At 37.3% G+C, this 20,118-nt stretch overlaps 1 protein-coding gene across 3 annotated transcripts in view; it reads left to right on the plus strand.

The window, feature by feature from the left end:
* The window catches only part of KLHL4 (kelch like family member 4), a 94,851-nt gene that overhangs the window by 37,323 nt on the left and 37,410 nt on the right, over positions 1–20,118 (plus strand). Inside the window, exon 1 of one of the 3 annotated variants that reach the window (XM_064462888.1) lies at positions 10,551–11,532. The exons of 1 other annotated variant lie outside the window; for it this stretch is intronic. In XM_064462888.1, the coding sequence (XP_064318958.1) occupies positions 11,111–11,532 (422 nt within the window). In that variant the 5' untranslated portion in view covers positions 10,551–11,110. Of the gene's footprint in view, positions 1–10,550; positions 11,533–20,118 lie in introns of those variants that run through there. One more of the 3 variants, XM_064462887.1, reaches the window with a different exon arrangement.

The following is a 20,118-nucleotide window of genomic DNA, read 5'->3' on the forward strand; positions in this document are numbered from 1 at the left end:
CTTGTGTGAACTTGAGTGTGCGTCTGTGTTCGAATCAGTATGTGTACTGGAAGTTAGATAGGTAGTCATTAAGGAGAAAGACTTGAAGTGACTGCCTCAGACCTCCCAAACACCTGCCCCAAGGCAGGTCATTTTTCATGAATAATCGAAGAGCTTTGTAACCTCTGATGTCAGTGCTTCGGAGGAGATGCATAGCCACATGTTCTAAGGATTTTTTATTATTATTGACATATACAGCAGCTTTCATGAGCCTCAGAAGACATTTGTGGGATTAAAAACTAAACACATTTAAGAATCATTGCATCCTACAGTGCACACAAGTACAACTGCCTCAAGGGCCTTCCTCTCTTGAAATTAAAGGCAGCATTTATTACTTTTTAAGAGACAATGAACAAGAGTCACATTCAAAAACTTACCAGAGAAGACTGACCTTGGGCATAAGTCCTTATTCTGTCAAGGCTTTGAGACGGCATATGATACAGACCTCTACTGACAAGTGTCAAATCTAAATACTAGGTTTTGTTGAGGGTATGCCAGATCCTTTCTGTACTCTTTAATATCCAATTATAATAATTTGTGGATAAATAAGGGTTGTTACTATCAGTAAATAAGCAGAAAAATTCAAGTATTTTCTACCTGAACATAACTATTGTGCCCCTTTTACAGTATGGAATATATGTCATCGTATGCTAAGAATGCTTGTTCTGATACAGTTGTTACATGTAATAAATGCAATTAAAAGTTGCATCTACCATTCTATTACTTCCCAGGTAAGTAGTAGTGGTCTTTTACTCAGCGCTCATTAGACCACGTATGGAATGATGCCAAGTTTGCACCCCGGCCCAACAGCACAAGAAAGATACTGATAAACTGAAGTGAGTTCAGCAGAGGGTCGTCCAGACAGTGGGGACGGAAGCACTTGCCCAAAGAGTAAAGGCTGAGGGAACAGGGCTTGTTCACCCTGGAGGAGACAGTTTCAGCAGCCTCCCGGTGCCTAGAAGCAGGTCATCAAGGAGACTGAGCTAGGCTCTTCACAGACCATGGTAGGAGGAGGAAGGACGTCAGGCAGCGGGCATAAGTTAAATCAAGGGAAGTTCAGACCTGTTATAAGAAAAACTTTTTCGTTGTTAGGACAGTCCAGGATTGGACCAGGTTTCCCAGAGTGTTCTGATGTCTTCATCCTAGAGGTTTTCAAGATGAAAGTAGATAAAACCTTGAGTAACCTGCTCTGACCTCACACCTGGCCCCGTGTTGACCAGGAGGTTGGGACAGAGAGCTGCTGAGGTCCCTTTCAACCAGAATTATTCTATGACACTGTAGCAGAAAAAGGTAAGGATATGCTTTCCTGTGACACAGCCTGTTAGATTTACATAAAAATTATGAATAGTGTTGTTTAGAATATCTCTGTAGCTCTCAACACCGCACCTTCACAATCATGTTGTGTAAGTAATTGTTTTCCCTTTAGATTCAGATTATTAGTAAAAAAAAAGGTTCTATGCCAATTCACGTAGGAGGCAATGCAGAGTTAGGCTGGTGGCATCTAGTACCGAAACAATGCACACACACTTGCATTTGCTTTAGTTTCTATTTGTAATAACTGCGTTTGTACATTGGAAATTCTGCTATCAAAAAGGAGAACGTCATCTCTCAGTAAAATGGAATTAAACATAGAACAGTTCGTATTTCACAGTATAGAGCAATATTTCCAATTGCTTGGTTAGTATATATGTTTTTTTACATGAAAAAATAACGAAGACAAACTATATTTAGATCATAGCTGCCTACCTAGTGTTCAATGTTCTAGTGTTCATCGTTATTGCAACATGGGACTAACAAGTTCATTCACGTATGCGTCTTGCCAATGACCTGTTCGGACCTGTTTTCTTAGAATAAAAAGGCTTACCTTACTTCAAAGTCAATAGAAAATAATTTTGCAGAAGATAATTAAGTGCCAGTGTGAATGAAAATAATTTGTTCCGGGGTATTTGAGCTAGTAGGATATTTCAAGAATAAGCAAACAAACAAACCTCCAAATAAAAAAAAAAAACACAACAAACCCGACAGACCCACTCTGACTCAACATTAGAATTCAACTTTGCACTTATTTCTAGGAGATGTGGCATTAGTGTGCTACTCGGAGCTAATAGGGGAAAAGGGATGTTTCCTGCATTTCTAAAACACAAGGCATTTTGCCAAGTACTTTGTGCCATTTCCAGAAAACAACACATAAAATATGAAATCAGTTATACTGAAAACAAAAGCTTGCTGTCCTCTCACACTACAGAGATGTGGCATGTTATATGGAGAGTTTAGTGATGTCAGCACATTTCTTTTACGGGTGCTTATTAACTACTAAATAGCGGGGAGGGTTGTGTTTGTTTGGCTTATTTTAGAGGCTATGACATCTTATACAAAGTACATTAAGCAGGTCAAACTTGTGGTAACATTTGTAATAAGAAATCAGATTGAGAAAGAAGTGTTGTAGCTTAAAGAGACAAACTTTTGAGACACTGACTTCTTACAGAAGGCGGCCTATTACTAGTAGATGGATGCTGGAATTTATGCGGAAACAGGTAGTAATTAGTGAGAGATTAAAATGAATAAAGCTACTTGCTTGAAATCTTTTGGGACAAAGGATTTAGAATTCTATATGTGACCTATTTATTATCTTTTACACCTATAAAATTGCTTATATTAGAATGATATAGAATAATTTTATGGAAACCTCTGACCAAAAAGAAGCGAGACTATGTCCCTGTATCACTCCTGAAGTTGGATTACTGATGATGGCTTTTACTACCCCATCAGTTCCTTGAGAGATTATCCTTCCATTATTTGCAGTAGCTATGTGGTTACTTCATAGTGTATCACACAGTTACTTGTGACAGCTTTATGCTAATAACAACAAAGCTCGATTATCAAGATCCCATTCTTTTTTAATTTAGGAGCTTGCTGAGGATACAGTAACATTGTGAACATTAGTTTTAAACTATATGGTTTATATTGACTGTCTATGAAGTGACTATGAAGTGTTGTTGATCTTAAAGCCATAAATGATGCATGCCGTATTTACATCCGAGTTTCCCATTGATCAGTAACAGCATATATGTCATAGTGTGTTTTTATACTGTGTTCTCAGTTGGTAAATGACCATAGTTATTGGCAATAGGAAACTGATTGTAAAGAAATAGTTTCCCCTCATGTCTTCTCTTTTTTTTCTGAAATCCAGTTTAAGAATTTTCTATTACAAATACAATTATTAGTTCTGTATTCAGTTGCTTTGATTCTGCATAGACAATAATTCTTATGTTTTGAATAGTTTTTCCAATTTTAGGTCGTAAATAGGTCTAAGTCATATTTCCCTTCAACAAAGATCAGTAAAATAGTATAATTTAGTTAAATACCTGGCAGAATTTAAAAGCAAAGTCCTCACCAGCCAAACAATATCCTTGAATAATTAAATTCAGGCTAGGCCCTACGAAGACTACAAAGTTTTGCTCATAATAAGTGAAAATTGAAAACAGAGCAATAGGCATTTTTATGAAGTCATACAGTAAAACACCTGTTTCTGATACATGCAGGAACAAGCATTTCCTAGAAATGTAATTTCAACTCTCAAAAGAAAACCAATATTAAGTTTGAAATTTCACCTGGGAAATTTCATAAGAATTTTTTTCATCTTGAGTATATTTAAAGTTATTTTAAGACAAAAGTTTCTTGTTTAACCCACTTGGAAAAATCCTTTCTTAGAAATGGGCTTTTAGAAAGTCAAAATGCACCCATTAGCTTTCTACTCTACATGTAATAATATGCAAAGCACCATTTGTACACTCAAAACTACAGATTGCCTTTTTCTGGCTCTGCTAATCCTTCTTGATAGTTGGGAGTGTTACTCTTCATCAGGGCAGATTTTCTCTAAGAGCAGTAGTTCTATATAACTTCTCTTCATAAAAATTCCATAAGTTTATACATGTGCTACATGAAGAAAGTCTGCAGACTTCGTAAGCAGCCAGGGAAGGAGCTGAGGAAAACCTCCCCCAGCGTACCTCTCGTACCAGCTGGCAGAGATTTAGAACAGTCACTGCTTCAGCAGAAGGGAAGTGAGTTTGCAGAAGGGCTGTGTTACAGCTGTACCACATACCTGCAGACTGAAATGATGGATGCTGCAAACTGGCAGCATGTCTACGGTACCATTTGCCTTGTTAGTGTTGGACAGGGTAAGGATCACAGGATGGATGAGGTTGGACGGGACTTCTGGAGGTCGTCTGGTCCATAGTAAATCTAAAGGGAGAAGGTTTTCTAAACTGAACAGTATATTTAACTGTTCAACACAATACCACTTAAATGACTGTGCTTCGGAAAGTGCTATGCTTGTGTTTCTCAGATCTCTCAAATAAAGCATCCAGAATAAGTAGTAATTTTGGAAAATCCTGGCCCTAACCCATTGCTGCCTTTCTTCATTATTCAAAATTTTTGGCAATTATCTTTTCTCTCTCATCTGCCTCAGTACCTGAGAGCAAAAGGGTTGAAAAGACTTGTTAGGTTGGGCAACGGATTTAATATTTTTGTACACAGCAGAAAAGAAGCATGATAAAACGCTAAATTCCACAATCTCAATAAATTAATAATTATTATGAAGTTTTTCTACCTCTTCCATTTAACAATGAGGTATTGTGGTCCTTGATTTTACCAGCAGGTAATGAAATAATGTTACAATTGGGTTTTCTTGAGCACAACAGTTTGAAAAATCAAGAAAAATATCTCAAATTTTACAAATTACCTTAAGAAAACAGTATAAAATATTTTTATACTTCTTTGCACCTATCCATATTTTTTCCATTCTTTTGCACCTTGCTCTTGATCTGTGACAGGAGTTTCTTTTCGAGTCATGTGTTTGAGCTTAGTTTTGCTGCACTAGAGTCATCGCTTTCAAGTCCTTGTTCATGGGACACCCCTCCCTGTTGGCTGTAAAGTGGATATTTGCTATTTTTTATTACACTCTAATATTCTGGTTTCATTTTAAGGGTGTCAATGTTCTTCCTGTTTAGCCAGATCTTAACCAGACTTACACCAGCCTCGCTTCTCACATTCTTTTTCCTTGGATCTCGTAGAAATGCTGTGATTTTTATTCCCACTTTCAGCATACAGCTTTGTAGGTGGGTTGCAATCTGTAGTACAGTTTCCAGTTATATGAGGAAGCAATTGCATTTAAATGTGTCAACACTTTCCCTTAAGTGGATCATCTCTACTGCCTCCTTTAGTAGGAAGTATCTGAAGTAACTGATCGTCTTAAACTGATTTGCGTTTGCTGGCATTCAAAGTTTTCTTTTACAAGAAAGTTGAACTTTCCTGCAGATTTTAAAAATAGCTATTTGTTTTTGTTTTTGTCATGTTCCTTTCCATTTAACTTTGACTTCTGTTAACGCTGGTGTTATGCTGCGCAGATGTTTCCTGGAATATCTCTTTTATAAAGGACGGACTAATGGGAGTTCTGTTGGAGCACTATTTTCAAAACAGTGCAATAAAAATATTCAACATTTTGTTCTCTATCTGGCCTAAGCGCACAGGCTGAGCACACAAACTGTGGAGACCCTGTAGTTTGGGTGGAGGGCTTTTTCACATAGGACTTTATTCAGTTATCAACCATCTGCACAAATACAGATCTTGACAATGTTTTCCCAAATTGCAAACACTACAGAGTGCACAGTAGTGGTACAAGCTTATAATTACCTTGACTTTCTAAAAAATGTAATGTCAGAATAGACATCAGATATCTTGAAAAATATGAGAAAACATCCTTACCATTCTGTGCCTAGCTTGCTTTTCTGACTGTCTCATTCAGCATTTGCAGATTTTTCGTATTTGGGTCAGTGTGCTTGGCACTGAAGACCTCTGGTCCAAAGCTGTCCTTGCCTTTTACCTAATAAAAAATTTTCTTTCTTTTTTTTTTTTTTTTTTTTCCTGCTCTGCCTCACATCCAGCAAGGTCTACTTCATTAGCTCTTGCTAGTAACCTAGTCCTTGCAATACTTCTGGCTTCAGAGTCCTCATATGGTATCTTTCTTGAATTATTCTACAAGAAGCTTAGATGATTCCTTTTTATTATCCTTTGCTAGGCTTGTGGGAACAGAGAGGTATTTTTTTCTAACAGGCTTTTCATACATGCACTGTACTACCAGCTCAGGGATACAGAAAAAGCATAAGAAATTATTTGCTCTGTCCATTTTGAGAGGAGAATAAATATTACATAAGTGCATGAATATATTTCACTTGCTTAAATTCTCAAAAAAGAATATTACTAAGGTATTAACTAGAAAATCTGGACATTTTGAAATGCATTAGAAAACTCCTCTCTATAAGGTGTGTTTTGGTGGCAGATGAACACAAAAGGCAGCTGTAGCTAAAAGTCATTTTTCAAGCCATTTAAAACATGTTTTCTGACAGAAAGAAAAGTCTCAAATTCTTCTTATAGGTAGTTTATGACAAAAGTAATTTTATAATTTTCTAATTCAAATGTCATTAAATATTTACGCTTGTAATCTTAAAACTATTACAAACACCTATTTAGACTCTTAATACAAGTCTTTCAAATTATCTGGAAGTTCAACATGTTTTTACAAACCTTTTAAAATTATGCACAATTTCCTGCTAGATGCCAGTCTACCATCATATGTAGTGCAATTTCCTACCCTGATCAAAGATCTTCCTCAAAAGGTCATAACCGTTGAATCGGATGGTGGATTTTCAGAGAATAAAGACTTCTTTTCCCTCAAACTACTAGCAAGCTTGCTATGGGAAGAACAATTAGAGATCCCCCACATCTGCAGGTAGTGGTACTTAGCTGTTTTGCTACCAAACGAGCTGAGATTTCTAGAAACATCTCTTTCATCACTGACAACCACATTAGTTTTACTTGGCTCTACTGTAGCCATTAGATAAACATCTCAAAGACCCTGGCATGTCACAGTCACAGAGTAACAGCTTGGAAGGGACCTCTGGAGCCCATCTACTGTGACCACCTTCCCCAGAAAAGTCCAGTGAGAGCAGCTACACCGGGCCAAGTCCATTCGGGATCTCACTTTGAGGAAGGAGATGCCACTGCGTCTCTTTGCAACCTCTTCCCACCTGATTGATCGCTCTCATGGGTAGAAAGTTTTCTTATATTTGATCCGATTTTCTTGTGTACCAATGTGTGCCTGTTGCCTCTAGCCCTATCGCTGGACACCCCTGGCTCTGTACTCTCCCAGTAGGTACCTGAAGGCAGCAATAAGATGCCCCTGAGCCTTTTCTTCATAAGGTTAAACAAATCATATTCTAGGAGCCTCCCCTCACCCATCATATGCTCCAGATGCCTGACCCTCTTGGTGGCCCTGGCTAGACTTGCTGTAGCCCTAGAAAATTCTGTTCTTTGGAGATTTCCAACAGTGAGGGGAAAACCCAATGCTGTTATGGTGGATATTTATCTAGATGAGACCAAATATATTAAATTAGGAGTAGTAATAACAGAAACATCTTATATCTTTTCCCATTCAGAAGTTTGAACCCAGTCAGAGATACACCTAAAAATATGTCAGAGATTTATAAAGAAATCATAAAGAATTAAACATTGTATTCAGTCGCAAGGGAACTTAGTTTTCTCACCAGAGATAGATCTAAGTGATTAAAAGCAGGTATGTGGCATATATATGTATAAAGATGCTGCAGCTTTATGCCACGTACCTGCTTCTAATCGTTTCAGGCCCGAAGTTTTGGATATCGCATCACTTATACTGTCCTAGGACAGTGCGCTGAAATTTTAGCCGGAATGGTAACAAGCTGTGCAAAAAATAATCTACTGGTGCCCTACCTGGAACATATTCTGTGCTGACTCAAGCTGACTTTGAGTAAGACAGTCTCTTCAGCAAATGTCCAGTATTACTATTTTAATTTTAGCTAGATACACTTTGTATCTGCCAAAACATCTACTGAGTTAGTAGGAAACATAGTAATTCACAAACAGAAGTACTGTTTGTACGTTCGCAAGTAAAATTCAAGGAATATGCTTTTGATGATATCTTGGAGTAAAGGATGACTTCCGCAAAAGGGATTTAAGGGAAGGAAACCAAGGGAAGCTTTGTGACATGATGAAAAAATATGGATTAAATGTATCAGAGCTGTTGCTAAGAGGAACTGACAGAACTGCTGAGATAGCTCGACGTCCTGATTAAGACAGTAGCGAGAAACCATGCTCTCTGTCCACCTCTACAAGATTTTATCATGAATTATTGTATTAACTTGGTATATAGAGACTCCCTCCTTAAAACAGATGTCAGATTGCCACATAGGCTATCCTGAGGAAAATACATAGATACTGTTAAGTCTCATTATTTTCATGAAATTGAAAAGAAGAACATCCATAGGCGTGTAGCCTGAAATGAAAAAGTTAAGAAACATTAACTTTAATATTATATAGCTGTAAAACAAGAAAAAATATCGGAAAAATTTCTGTCCCCAGAAAATTTCAGATTGTTATAAATAATTAAAGTGTTAAAACATCTTACACTGGCTTCTGGACATAAAATCATCTCTCTCATTCAATGGCCAGCATTTTCATTTATCCATTCATTCCCTATAAATTCTTTAAAATCCCTGAATTTTGGGAGTAGCTTCCTTATTAGGTTATATTCTCAACAAATTTAAATTGAAACCCCTTACTGAGCTCACAAACAGACCTTTATATACCTTCTTCATAATGTAACATCTTAGAAGTTGGGCAAGTTTTCTAGTTTCTATCCTTTCCTATAATACAGAAAATGAAGCTTTTAAAAATATGTTCCTTTAAGAACACTTACAGGCTGATATTCTAACACAGAAATCCTTCTTTCATTTCATTCGCAAGTAAATATTACAGAACACAGTTTGTCTTAATGAAGTATTGTTAAATAGAGTATTACTTTCCTAGGGGAGCTGCTCCAGTCTGGGATGTCGGTATGTGACAATGTGGCAGCCTTTGCTGTTGTGCAAATCACAGCGTGGGGAAGAACAGTGGCAGAACAGAATGGCTCTGGCATCCGAGCTGCTGAGACCCAAGCCTGGTGTCTGAGCGTAAGCCAGCCTTTGCTGGATGTGACTTTTAACTGAAGCAGCCAAGGCACATGCGGGTTCTGACAACTGCTGCGAGAACAGTAACCCGTAGCAGAGGACGGGGTCAGCGATGGGAGCGATTATGCCAAAGCACTGCAGTAAGGCTTGCTGGGCCTTGTGTTTTAGCTCCCACAAATAGGGGTTTTTTTTTTTCATATAAGAAAGGATTCTTATCTGCAATCAAATTTTTCTTGTCCTGTCTGTCATAGACATTTACCTTACTATCAAAACCACATGTTAACGTACATTTTATTGCAATAGCTCAGCCTCAGTGTTCTATACAGCAACAAACGTGCATTGGCGAGGTCTGTCAAATAGCTTTCCTCGAATTCCTTTCTGCCTTTTATGGCCAGCTCAGTCTCATAGGTTTTCTTTTGTACAAAGTCTTTTCTTTCCCTCCGTGTATCGAAATAGTATAATACCTTTCAACTATGTTACTGTTCTTCACTTGTCCTGTTATTTATCTCACATGCATCCAGTCCATGCTACTGCATATCATTTGCTTGAATACCATGAATAGGATAGGAGCTTGACAGCCCAGCATAAAGGCTGATGATTCCTCAGTCCTAACCTCTCATTTTGCTTTTTCTTTTCAAAACCCTACCTCACATTTCTCTGTTTGCATTATATGCAGCCAAAAAAGAAAAGAAAGCAGATTTTAGTGTTTGAGGGTTCAACATCCCGTCAGTAAAGCTTAGAAAAAAAGGAAGAAATAATCACAGCACAGGCAGAGAAGAAGGAGGTTAACATGGGAGGGTCTGAAGAGAAGATGTATTGGAGGGGGTACCTTCCTTTAGTTCTGAATACTGTTTTACTAGTTCTGCATTGCAGCTTTTTTTATTTCTGCACACTGTTAATTGTTGTAAAGATCAACACTAGCAAACTGTGGAGAATATAACATAAGAAAAAAAATCGAGTCCACTTAATTGTTTTCAATTTGCATGTGAAACATCCTGTGTATGTTATTTCAAAACACACAGGGAACAGTTCTCACTGCCCTGCTTATTAATGGATGGATGGGAAAGAATACATATGTCATCTAGTAAATTTGCTGAAAACATGTTACAGAGTACACTATCAAAAGAAAGGTGTTTTCTAAAAAAAAATCACACTCGTTCACCGTCTGTGAGAAATTAAGAGCAGGATGGCAAAGGGTGTTTACACAGGCACTTAGCCAGGAAACTGTGTTTTCCACAGATACAGTCATTCAGGGAGCACATCTCTGATTTTGATGAGCTCCCTCCCTCTGTTCTCATACCCCTGTAATTATATTGAGAAATCTATCTGTAGGTGAGAAAACACACACAGTTCTGCACAACATATTCAAATGCCGCCTCCTTCCTTTAGGTAAGTGCTACCACACTGAGGACATTGGTAGGAATTTTACACAGCAAGATAAACAAATGCAAACCCCTTAAGGAAACACATGAACTGCAGGATAGTTTCACAGTGAATCGTTACTAAAAATCTGCAAGAAGGCTATAAAAGAATTCTCTATAAATCTTCTGTGAAATGCAGCATTGCTTATTAGCAGGCTTGATGGAAAAACCTCATGAGATAGAAAGTCTTGTCACTTTATTTGTATGTGCTTCCCTGCATCTTAAGTTGCAGCTTAGGATCCCTTAGGATCATGTGAGGCTAGGTTATATATTAGAGAGCTGTGCTATAGTGCTGTGAGTGTGTAAGCCTAGCAGCTGGGTAGTGTTATGGTTGCTGCTTTCCTGTGCTAAGCTGATTTACTTGTTTAAGGTCTGACCTCATCATCCTGTCAGTATGGATTCCCACCTATACAGTTAGCAGCAGCTTAGCATCGGCTTGAAGAGCTTGCAGTATATTAATCAGAAGAGAGAGGGAGAGAGCTACCGGTATTTGTTCTTTTGTTGCCTTTTCTTAAGAAGAGGAGTTGAAACACAAGAGATAACAAAGAATTCATTTCCTTTTTAAAAGAATAGGCTTTTGGTTGTTTTTTTTTTTTCCTGACAAAAAAAATGTCAGTATCTGGAAAGAAAGAGTTTGACGTGAAGCAGATCCTGAGGCTCCGCTGGAGGTGGTTCAGTCACCCCTCGCAAGGCTCCACAGGCACGGGGGGCTGCCATCAGCAGGAAGGATATGAGCACAGAGGGACACCGGTTCAGAACAGGTTGAAGAACCACTCTCGGGACAGAAATGGGCTGAAGAAAAACAGCAGTCCTGTCCACCACAATATACTGGCACCCGTGCCAGGTCCGACCCCAGTGCACCACCGATCTATTCAAACCTGGCATCAACAAAATCTCATAGAACAGCTTCGATCAAATGAGGATATTCCCAAAACAAGCACAGAGGAAAACTGTGGCAAAGAAGATCCAAGTAAAACCACGCAGGAGTCACAGATGATCACAGAAGAAAATTCAGATGAATCTGCAGAGAGGTAGGAGTTTTAAAGTCTGCACTCAGAAAGCCATACTTCTATCCAAGTTATTCCCTAAAACTGTCTTTGTTTTTAAGCAGAGTTCCTTACGGCATTAGTCTTGCTTTATATATGTGCACACCCACACTCAAATGAATAGGAACATATTCACATTAAAAAAATGAACAGGAACATTGTAATGAAATTTTGATCTTTGCTTAAGTCATTTCATAAGTCTCCCATAAAAATAAAATCTGCCAGTTTGTCAAATTTTCTCCATTACAGTTTACAGCATACTTTTTGTTGTCTTGATTTATGATGTTTAAGTACAATGAAAACTGAGCCTTCTTAAATATTGTCCTCATTCTGACTTTATCAATGGATGCAACTTTGACAAATGGGACCTGCTGGAGGTGCGCAGCCTGTGTGGTTGCCATCGGGCTGTCAAATTTCTCACTGCTTTTTTTTTGCTGCCTTCTTGACAAGTATAATTAACCTTGTACTAAGTGGAAAGGCAACATCATTGCTAGCTTTTTTTAAAGGTCTATATGAAATCACATTACTTTCACAGCTTGTTTAGTACACTACGAGACAAATACTTTCTACAAGGTCAGGTGAAAAAACATTACATCTATGAGACCTTAAAGGAGTAAGCACAACAGAAGAGCTATTTTTAAGATGTTAATACAGAGGAGAAAATATTGTACCAGTTATTTGATTAAGCATCCCTTTTAAATTTTTGTGATTTTTTTTTTTTCAAAATTAATGTAAGTATGATTAACTTACACAGCAACAATTTTAGCCCACCTTTACCCCACCTTGGACTAAAATTATACATTTATAATGTGATTATTTGCACCTTTTGATGAGATTGCCACCAGTCTTTGGGACTAATTCAGGTTTCTTACATTGTATTTAAATACAAATCTATCTTACTTTAAGTTATAGTTTCTCTCAGTAAAAACAAAGTAGACAGTTTGTGTCTTTTTAGCAATTCTTGTTTTTCAAGTTGTACATCTGGTGTAGGGAACATCTGCAGACTGAATAGAAAAAAAAATCCATTCCAAAATGTAATTTTGAAAACAGTACTAGTATATGTACTACATAAAATCATTACAGAATAAAATCAGTGAAGTAGGAATGTGGTAGTTCTGAATGTTTCCTAGTGTACTAGTTTGTAATGTGTAAGAACCATACTCCTAGTATTATATTTTGAATGACAGTACAAATTTCCTGGGGAAAAAAAAAGTAATTCTAGGCATATCTTAGAAAGAAAGTCAACTTAATTAGAAAAAAAAATAAGGAACACTAAATAATCAAAATAAGATTCTATATCAGGTGAAGAAGAAGGTAAAAAAAGCATGATCAATTCAGTTTGGAAGGAGATAAACCACTGTCTTCTAAAATAAGATGTGACATTTTCTCCAGCTATATATAAACTTTCTGCTAAGATGTGAAGTTTTGTGCCTTCATATTAATTCAAACCTAAGTTCTCCTCTTGAGCTGTTTAAATTTGCAGCTTTTAGAAAAGTTTTGTGAATGTATATACCTTATAAAGTATTGTTATATTCAACTAAGTGTATTTCCTGTGAAGTTATCAGTACAAGCTTTTTATGCATGTTGTAGGTTAAAGCCTATCTTAACATACACCTTGAGAGCCTGAATTTGTAAGAAATTGTTTAGAAACTGATTCATGACTATAAGTTTCTCTATAATTAAATTTTTATTTCAAGAAAATAAAATAGATCAATAAAGATATCAAAACCTAGCTCCGATTTCTTAAATATGTACCAACAGAAATCATGAAGTAAATCACTGTTCTCTTCCCCTATAGCATCCAGCACAGACCACACATGAATTAATATGCTAATTGATTGGGTAGAAATGAAATACTGAGAAGAAGAAATAAAGAGAAGCAGCCTTGTATCGATATCTATCTACATCTAGTTGCCGGGTGTATTTAATCTCTTCAAAACAAAGCCTTGTCTTATACCTTTGAAATCATCCTTTTAAATAATTTTGGGCCTCCTTTATCTTTAGAAATTCCAAATAGTCACAACTGATTGCAACCAATGGGATCTGCTTTTGAAAAATCAAGCATTTGCAGGATCCCCTGCGTCCATCTTCCTACACTATTAAAGCCACTGCATAACGAACTGTACAATTATTGCAGCCATATGCTCTTTCGCATTCATACCTGAGGACACCAAACCCAATCTCATACAAATCCATAAAAGGAACCGTGTCTTCAGAGCGGCTGTCTCTAATCCAGCGAGCTTACTGCTGCCTGCAGAAGTCCCATTTTTCGCTGGACACTAAAGCAGGACACTGCTACATGTCACTTGGATGTTGAAAATAGTAGAAAAAGATAGACAATCAGGCCAATACCTCAATCTTGAGCAGACTAGGAAAGCAATTTCTACTAGCAGCTTAATGCTGCTTATGAAAAAGCTTTGGAAACATGAAAAGAATATTCTCAATTACTTCAGAAAAACCTGAGATATCTCTCCGTACAAACCTCAGGGCTTAATGCTTTCAGTGATACAGACATAGCACCCTGGGGTTCGATGAAACAAGGCTTGTTTATTGAGGAGGAAAGGTAAACAAGAAAGTTCAAAACAACAGTTCCATTTTGAATATACTACCATCAATAGACTTGTTTCTGCTTTCTTTGATCTTTTTTGGTACTCAGTTATTTGGTACCCAAATTAAATAATGAAAGACCTACAGAAACCCTTCTGACTTACAGGCTTGTTCCTGAATGATATCCCATGACAAATGACAAAGAAAATGAGGGCTGAAGTGACCAAACCTCATTAGATTTGTAGTAATAGTAGCCAGTTAAGATGTGACCTACCAATAAATGCTAGGTGCAAAACAGGTAAATAAATTGATGTTGGCGCAAGGTTAGAGTAAAGCCTCCCAGTGTGCCTGGGGACTGGCTTATCTAGTGTTGCTAAGGGAACGTACTCAACAGGTATCAAACAGGCTTCTAGAAGCACCAAAAATGATGGGCCTTGACCTGTTATAAGATACTTATGGAAGTTGAAGCTATGGTTTCAAAAAAAGCTGAACTGTGGACGACAAAAATTTCATTGACCTACTCTGATTCTCACCAGCTACTCCTTGACTGAGGATTGGGACCTTGTCACAGGTGAAAACCAGATAAACTAGCTAAAATCTGAAGAGACACCAAGTTATTTTGTTTATTTTTACACTGTATTTCCCACTATAAAATATTATGGTATTACTGGGGTGGTCAGAAAGAGAAACCTACAGATTATGGCCATGCAAATGAAGAGCAAACACCTCCAAAAATTTTAGGTTTGGCTAAAGTAAGTAGGAGCTTAAGTGAGCTGTGAAAGAACGCGTAGTAAATAAACCATGAATTGCTTCTGCTTCAGAAGGCATGGTTGTGGATTTTTGTGCACTTTGGCTAGTTGATGATCATCTCTGATCTCCTCTAGCTATCTGGAATCTTTTGAGGTTCAGGCTCCTCCATGAGGGAGGCCTTGAAGCAGTTCCATTCCTTTCAAAGTGATCTGGCAGTGGTCCAGAGACATCAGCGAAAACTCAGAGGATTCAACTGCTAGATTTTGACAGTCGACAAAACTTTGCTCTTGTGTGCAGCACATGAGCACTCACTTGTGCACACACAAACGGAAAAAGCAGGGCCACCTCCTAGTAAGAATCCGTGGTATTGGATTACCTTGATTACTTCTCTTGATAAAGTTTGGACTCTCAGGCATGACTCTATCGACCTTTCAATATGAGTACTATGCCCGGTATTTATTAACATTATGGTATATTGCCACATCAAGTTATGCATTCTAGGAGCATTAGCTTATCCATTGCTAGGAGATATATTACAAGTCTATAAGTATACTACCGAAGACCATGTGTGCTAGTGAAGTATGAGTGTACCTCTTTTCCTAGTTGCCCAAAGGCAGTTAGATTTCAATAATGAATGTAGCATCCATTCATCATTTTTCTCTTATGCATTTTTTGGAATTATATGGCTGAAAAATTGCTGACAAACTCTAGTTTGGCTGACAAACCCTAGTTTTGCTAAAGATATGTGCTTTCTAATTTCCCATATGAGACAAAATACACTTCCAATTAACTTTAATAGAATCTTTTGATGTCATAATCCAAGCAGTCAGTACTGATATACATAAAGACAGATATTTGGGAGAAATATCATCTTAATTGAGGCAATTTTCTGTGGTGACTATTTATGATGTTCAGTTATTTTGATAGTTCACTTAACACATGAAAGCTCATCTAATTGTCTTTTTTTTTTTTATCAGCCATATGGAAATAACTAACAGACGGTTTCCCCTACTGTCGCTGACATGTACATACATACACATACATACAGATGACTATTTTGGATATTATCCTCTATATGAGGGTTTTCCCTGGAGTTCTATTTTTATTTCCATCAGAAGATAACAGCCTTGGCTCACATTCCAGTGTGAAATAAAGGTACCACAAAGAAAAAGCACCTCTTTAATTGTTGCAGTATCCCAGAAGATATTGAACAGGTGGAAATGAATAAATCAGTATGCAGTGCCTGACCCCAATTTCTTGCACATACGATGTCATTTTTTTTTGTTACCTAATGTGGCACAGATCAAGGACACATGCTGTCATGTTTCCTTCTGCTGAGCACTTTTTTGGGGAGAGCAATTACACTACACATTCATCATGTCCTCTAAAGTTTGTAACAGATACTCACTGAAATGATGTCTGCTTAATTTTTCAATGCAGAAGACCAGATTGGAAGGATTTTTTACATTAAGAGTACAGTTCTGGGTATCCCAATAAGCAGAGTCTTACCACTGATTCATGAGAACGACTGATAATGAATGACAGTGCATCTGGTAAATGGAAGGACGACGACGTATCCTTTGCAGACGTGATAAAGCACTGCATTCAGAGTAGTACATCCCCTCATGAGAGAGAATTCAATTTCATGAACCATCTCTGCTGCTTAAGGAAAAAGTTTAGGAATGATTATTCCTAATCTTACTCAGCAGCAGCCTTTATTTTTAAACAAAAACATAACTGCTCCAGTTTTTTCACTGAAGTCCCAACATTTTGAAAAAAAGCTTTCAAAAAATCTCAACTTTAACAAACAAAAGGTTTGCAAACAGAATAAAGAATACTGGACATCTAGTCAGACAGCATGTCAATGCTTCTATGACAAAGTTGGATTGACTATATTTAGGTGCTTCCTTGGTTACCTGTAGTACAATTTAAGCGCATTATTTCCTTGATCTTTCCCCCATGAATATAGATAGCATATCAATCATAGAATCATTAAGGTTGGAAAAGACCTCTAGGGTCATCAAGTCCAATCGTCAACACAGCACTACCATGTCTCCTAAACCATGCCCTGAAGTGCCGCATATACAGGTCTTTTAAATACCTCCGGGGATGGTGACTCCCCCACCTCTCTGGGCAGCCTGTTCCACTCTTCCATTAAAGACATTTTTCCTAATCTTGTTCCCCTTGTTCTTCTTATTCCCACACTGTTCTTTACAGCATTCGTTTACATATTGGAAAATTGCTGTAAGTCCGAAGAGCTGCAATTCTTGCAATCATTTTTCAGAAGTTCTATGCTGGACACCTGCAATCATTTTTATTGCTCTCCTTTCTCCAGCATGTCTGTCTGTACTTGCAGTACTGTGGCCAGATCTGGATATGTTCTGGTTAAAGCCTGACAATTCGAGTGCAGAGGGCAGAATGACTTACATGTCCTTCTGACTGAAAAACTGTTTGAATACCCTGCTCAGTGGTTTGGGTTTTTTTTGTCAGAAACAGGGTGCTATTGCTCACGCCTGGCTTGTGATTCATGTGAGCCTCCTGACCCTGTACCAAAGACCTGTTCTCTAACCATCTGTACATTTTTGTAGTTATTTTTTCCTAAATACAGTACTTTGCACAAATAAATTCCATCTTAATTTTATCAGATAATGTCTCCAATTTCCTGAGTTAATATTCAGTTCTGATCCTATGCTCCAATTTACTTGCAGCACTTCTTAGCTTGGCAAGGTCTTAAATCATAATAAAGTTCCAAGGAAAGCTTTCTCTTTATTTCCTTCTCCCTCCAAATAATTTAGAAAATTTAGGAAAAGCCATAGTGGAACTTCAGTGGAAAGTTCCTTAGGAACTCAGTTTGATTTAGCTTCCTATTTATCAGTGAACCATTGATAGCTACTTTAAAAGTACGATTTCAAACCAGGTTCGCACCCATTCCATAACAGCTTATTCCAAACAGTACTTCAGATTGAACTTAGTACTCATATGAGACAGTGTCAAAGAATATTCTCATGTCCAAGATATAAATGACAACTCCTTCTTTTCTGTTCTGCATAATGCATCCTACAACGTATTAGTGAAGCACTTCAGTTTATTTTGAAATGTTATTCTTGCCAAATTTTATTTTAAGTGCTTAGAAATAATAATACATTACATTTACACTGCAGAATTTAGCAAGAAGTAAGAGCTAGGAAAAGGAATTACGTTTCTATCTTGTGGAGAATGTTGCAGTTTCTTTAATACTTATAACTTTATATTCATCAGTGTATTTTATAAAGGTGATTTTATGCCAGTCTGCTATGGATAGCCACAATGCTTCATTCCTACCTCAGGGACACGCAAAAAAATAATTGTTTTCTAAAGACGACCTTTAACTAAAGGTCAAAATATGAATTTGAAAGTGGAGACATCTGAAACGGGTTATTTAAGATATTGTAGCTGATCTTCCAGAAGTGATGCCTGAACAGCTCATGTGGCCTTTCAATGCTTTAGTGCAGTGGAAGAGCAGCAGGGGAGCGAGGGTGACATTCTAGTCAATGATGGTTGATGAATAACCCTTGGCATCACTGAGACCATCAATGATCCAGCAACCATCATCTGCTGGTCCAAGAGATTACTTTAGTCTTACTTATGAACAAAGGCACATGTAGCGCATGAAGTAATTAGTGACATTAAGCTGAATTCAAATAGCATTTTACTGAAATTCCATCACAACTGGTTGAAAAAAGGTAGGGGAGAGTAACCAAGAAAATTTTCCTTTGATATCTCATGTTCGCTAAGCATAGAAAATCTGTGAGGTTACAGTAAGTGGTATTTGATGCAGGATTAAAGTCTAAGGGCAAATTTACCTTTTTCCAGGAAGTGGCTAATTCACAAGGAGGGACAGGACTTTTCAGGAAATGTGCAAATGTACTAACAGTGACCGATGAAGTCGTTCTGACTAAACAACTCCTGTTGCCTCATGCAAGAGCTCTTGGTACAGAAATTAGAATCAATATGTCTCAAAGGCATCATCAACAGATTTTATTCCTACTTTCTTCTTCTACTACGGCATCTTATGAGAAACTTGAAAAGAAAAAAAGTATGCAAAATTGAAGTGAGTTAAAACTTATGAAAGAATAAATGAAGAAGTAGCTTTGGATTTTGAAATTAATTCAATAATTAGCCTCTGGAAAGAGTGGACATTTATTCAAAAGATTTTTTTCTACATAGATAGAATAATAGAATAATTTAAGCTGAAAAGGACCTCTGGATGTTATCAAGTCTAACCCCATCCCCTCGTCTCACACCAAGAAGGCTATAATGAGAAATAATATGACGTACTAAAAACACACAATATTTTATAGGCTTGTATTTAACATGCGTAGCCTTCAAAGATGAATAATTACAAGCAAGGGAAAAAAAATACCATTTTATAGTAATTTAAGAAACTAGGACAATTCTATGCATTTCAAAACAATTTCTTTATGACTCAATTATCTTCTCATTTCCACTCCATACAGCTTGCTCTCAGCAAAGACAGCTGTTAAATTACTTATTAAAAAGTTATTACTGTTCTTAAAATCACTTCTTAATGTCTCCAGAAAAAGTTAAGGAGATGATTAAACACATGCGACCAATGCAGAGAGTTTTTACAGACATACTGAGCATATGTAATTGTAAAATCAACAGGAAATCATATGGTTATTGAAGCATTCTTGGAAAAGGCGGAGAGAGTTTGCTTGATCTGAAAGTTAGAGCTAGTCAGCAGTCTAGAAGAAATGAACAATTTATTTTCACCATTGCTTTGTGGCTGAATTGTTTGCTTCGAGCTATTTGAAATACTATAATGAGGAACATTACTAAAATCTTTCACATTTAAAGAAATAAAGGGATTTATTATAGTCAAACAGCAAAGTTAGCCCAACATATACCAATTTGGTTTAGCTCCTTGCATTCTGCTAGAATAAAATAAAGATACTATATTTAGAGAATGACTGTATCAGGTGGTAAGGTAGAGAATATGGCTTGTGCATGGCACACCTGTAGGTATGCAGGCTGAATGAAAACAAAAATAAAGCTGAAGTACTGTTGGGATTCACAGAAAGAGCTTAAGGTAAGTATAGGAAATAAACTTTAAAAAAATGATCTCTGAAACAAAGCTATAACAAAATTTCCTCCTCTGCGGACTCAGACTCCACTCGGTGACTCTCACCAGATACACCGGCAGGAGAACTTCCCACACAGCTCTGACAACAAATCTCCCAGTCCACCCACTTCCCTCCTTTTCCAAGCAAACGC

Source organism: Phalacrocorax carbo, chromosome 11, assembly GCF_963921805.1.
Source record: "Phalacrocorax carbo chromosome 11, bPhaCar2.1, whole genome shotgun sequence".
NCBI classification, from domain to species: domain Eukaryota; kingdom Metazoa; phylum Chordata; class Aves; order Suliformes; family Phalacrocoracidae; genus Phalacrocorax; species Phalacrocorax carbo.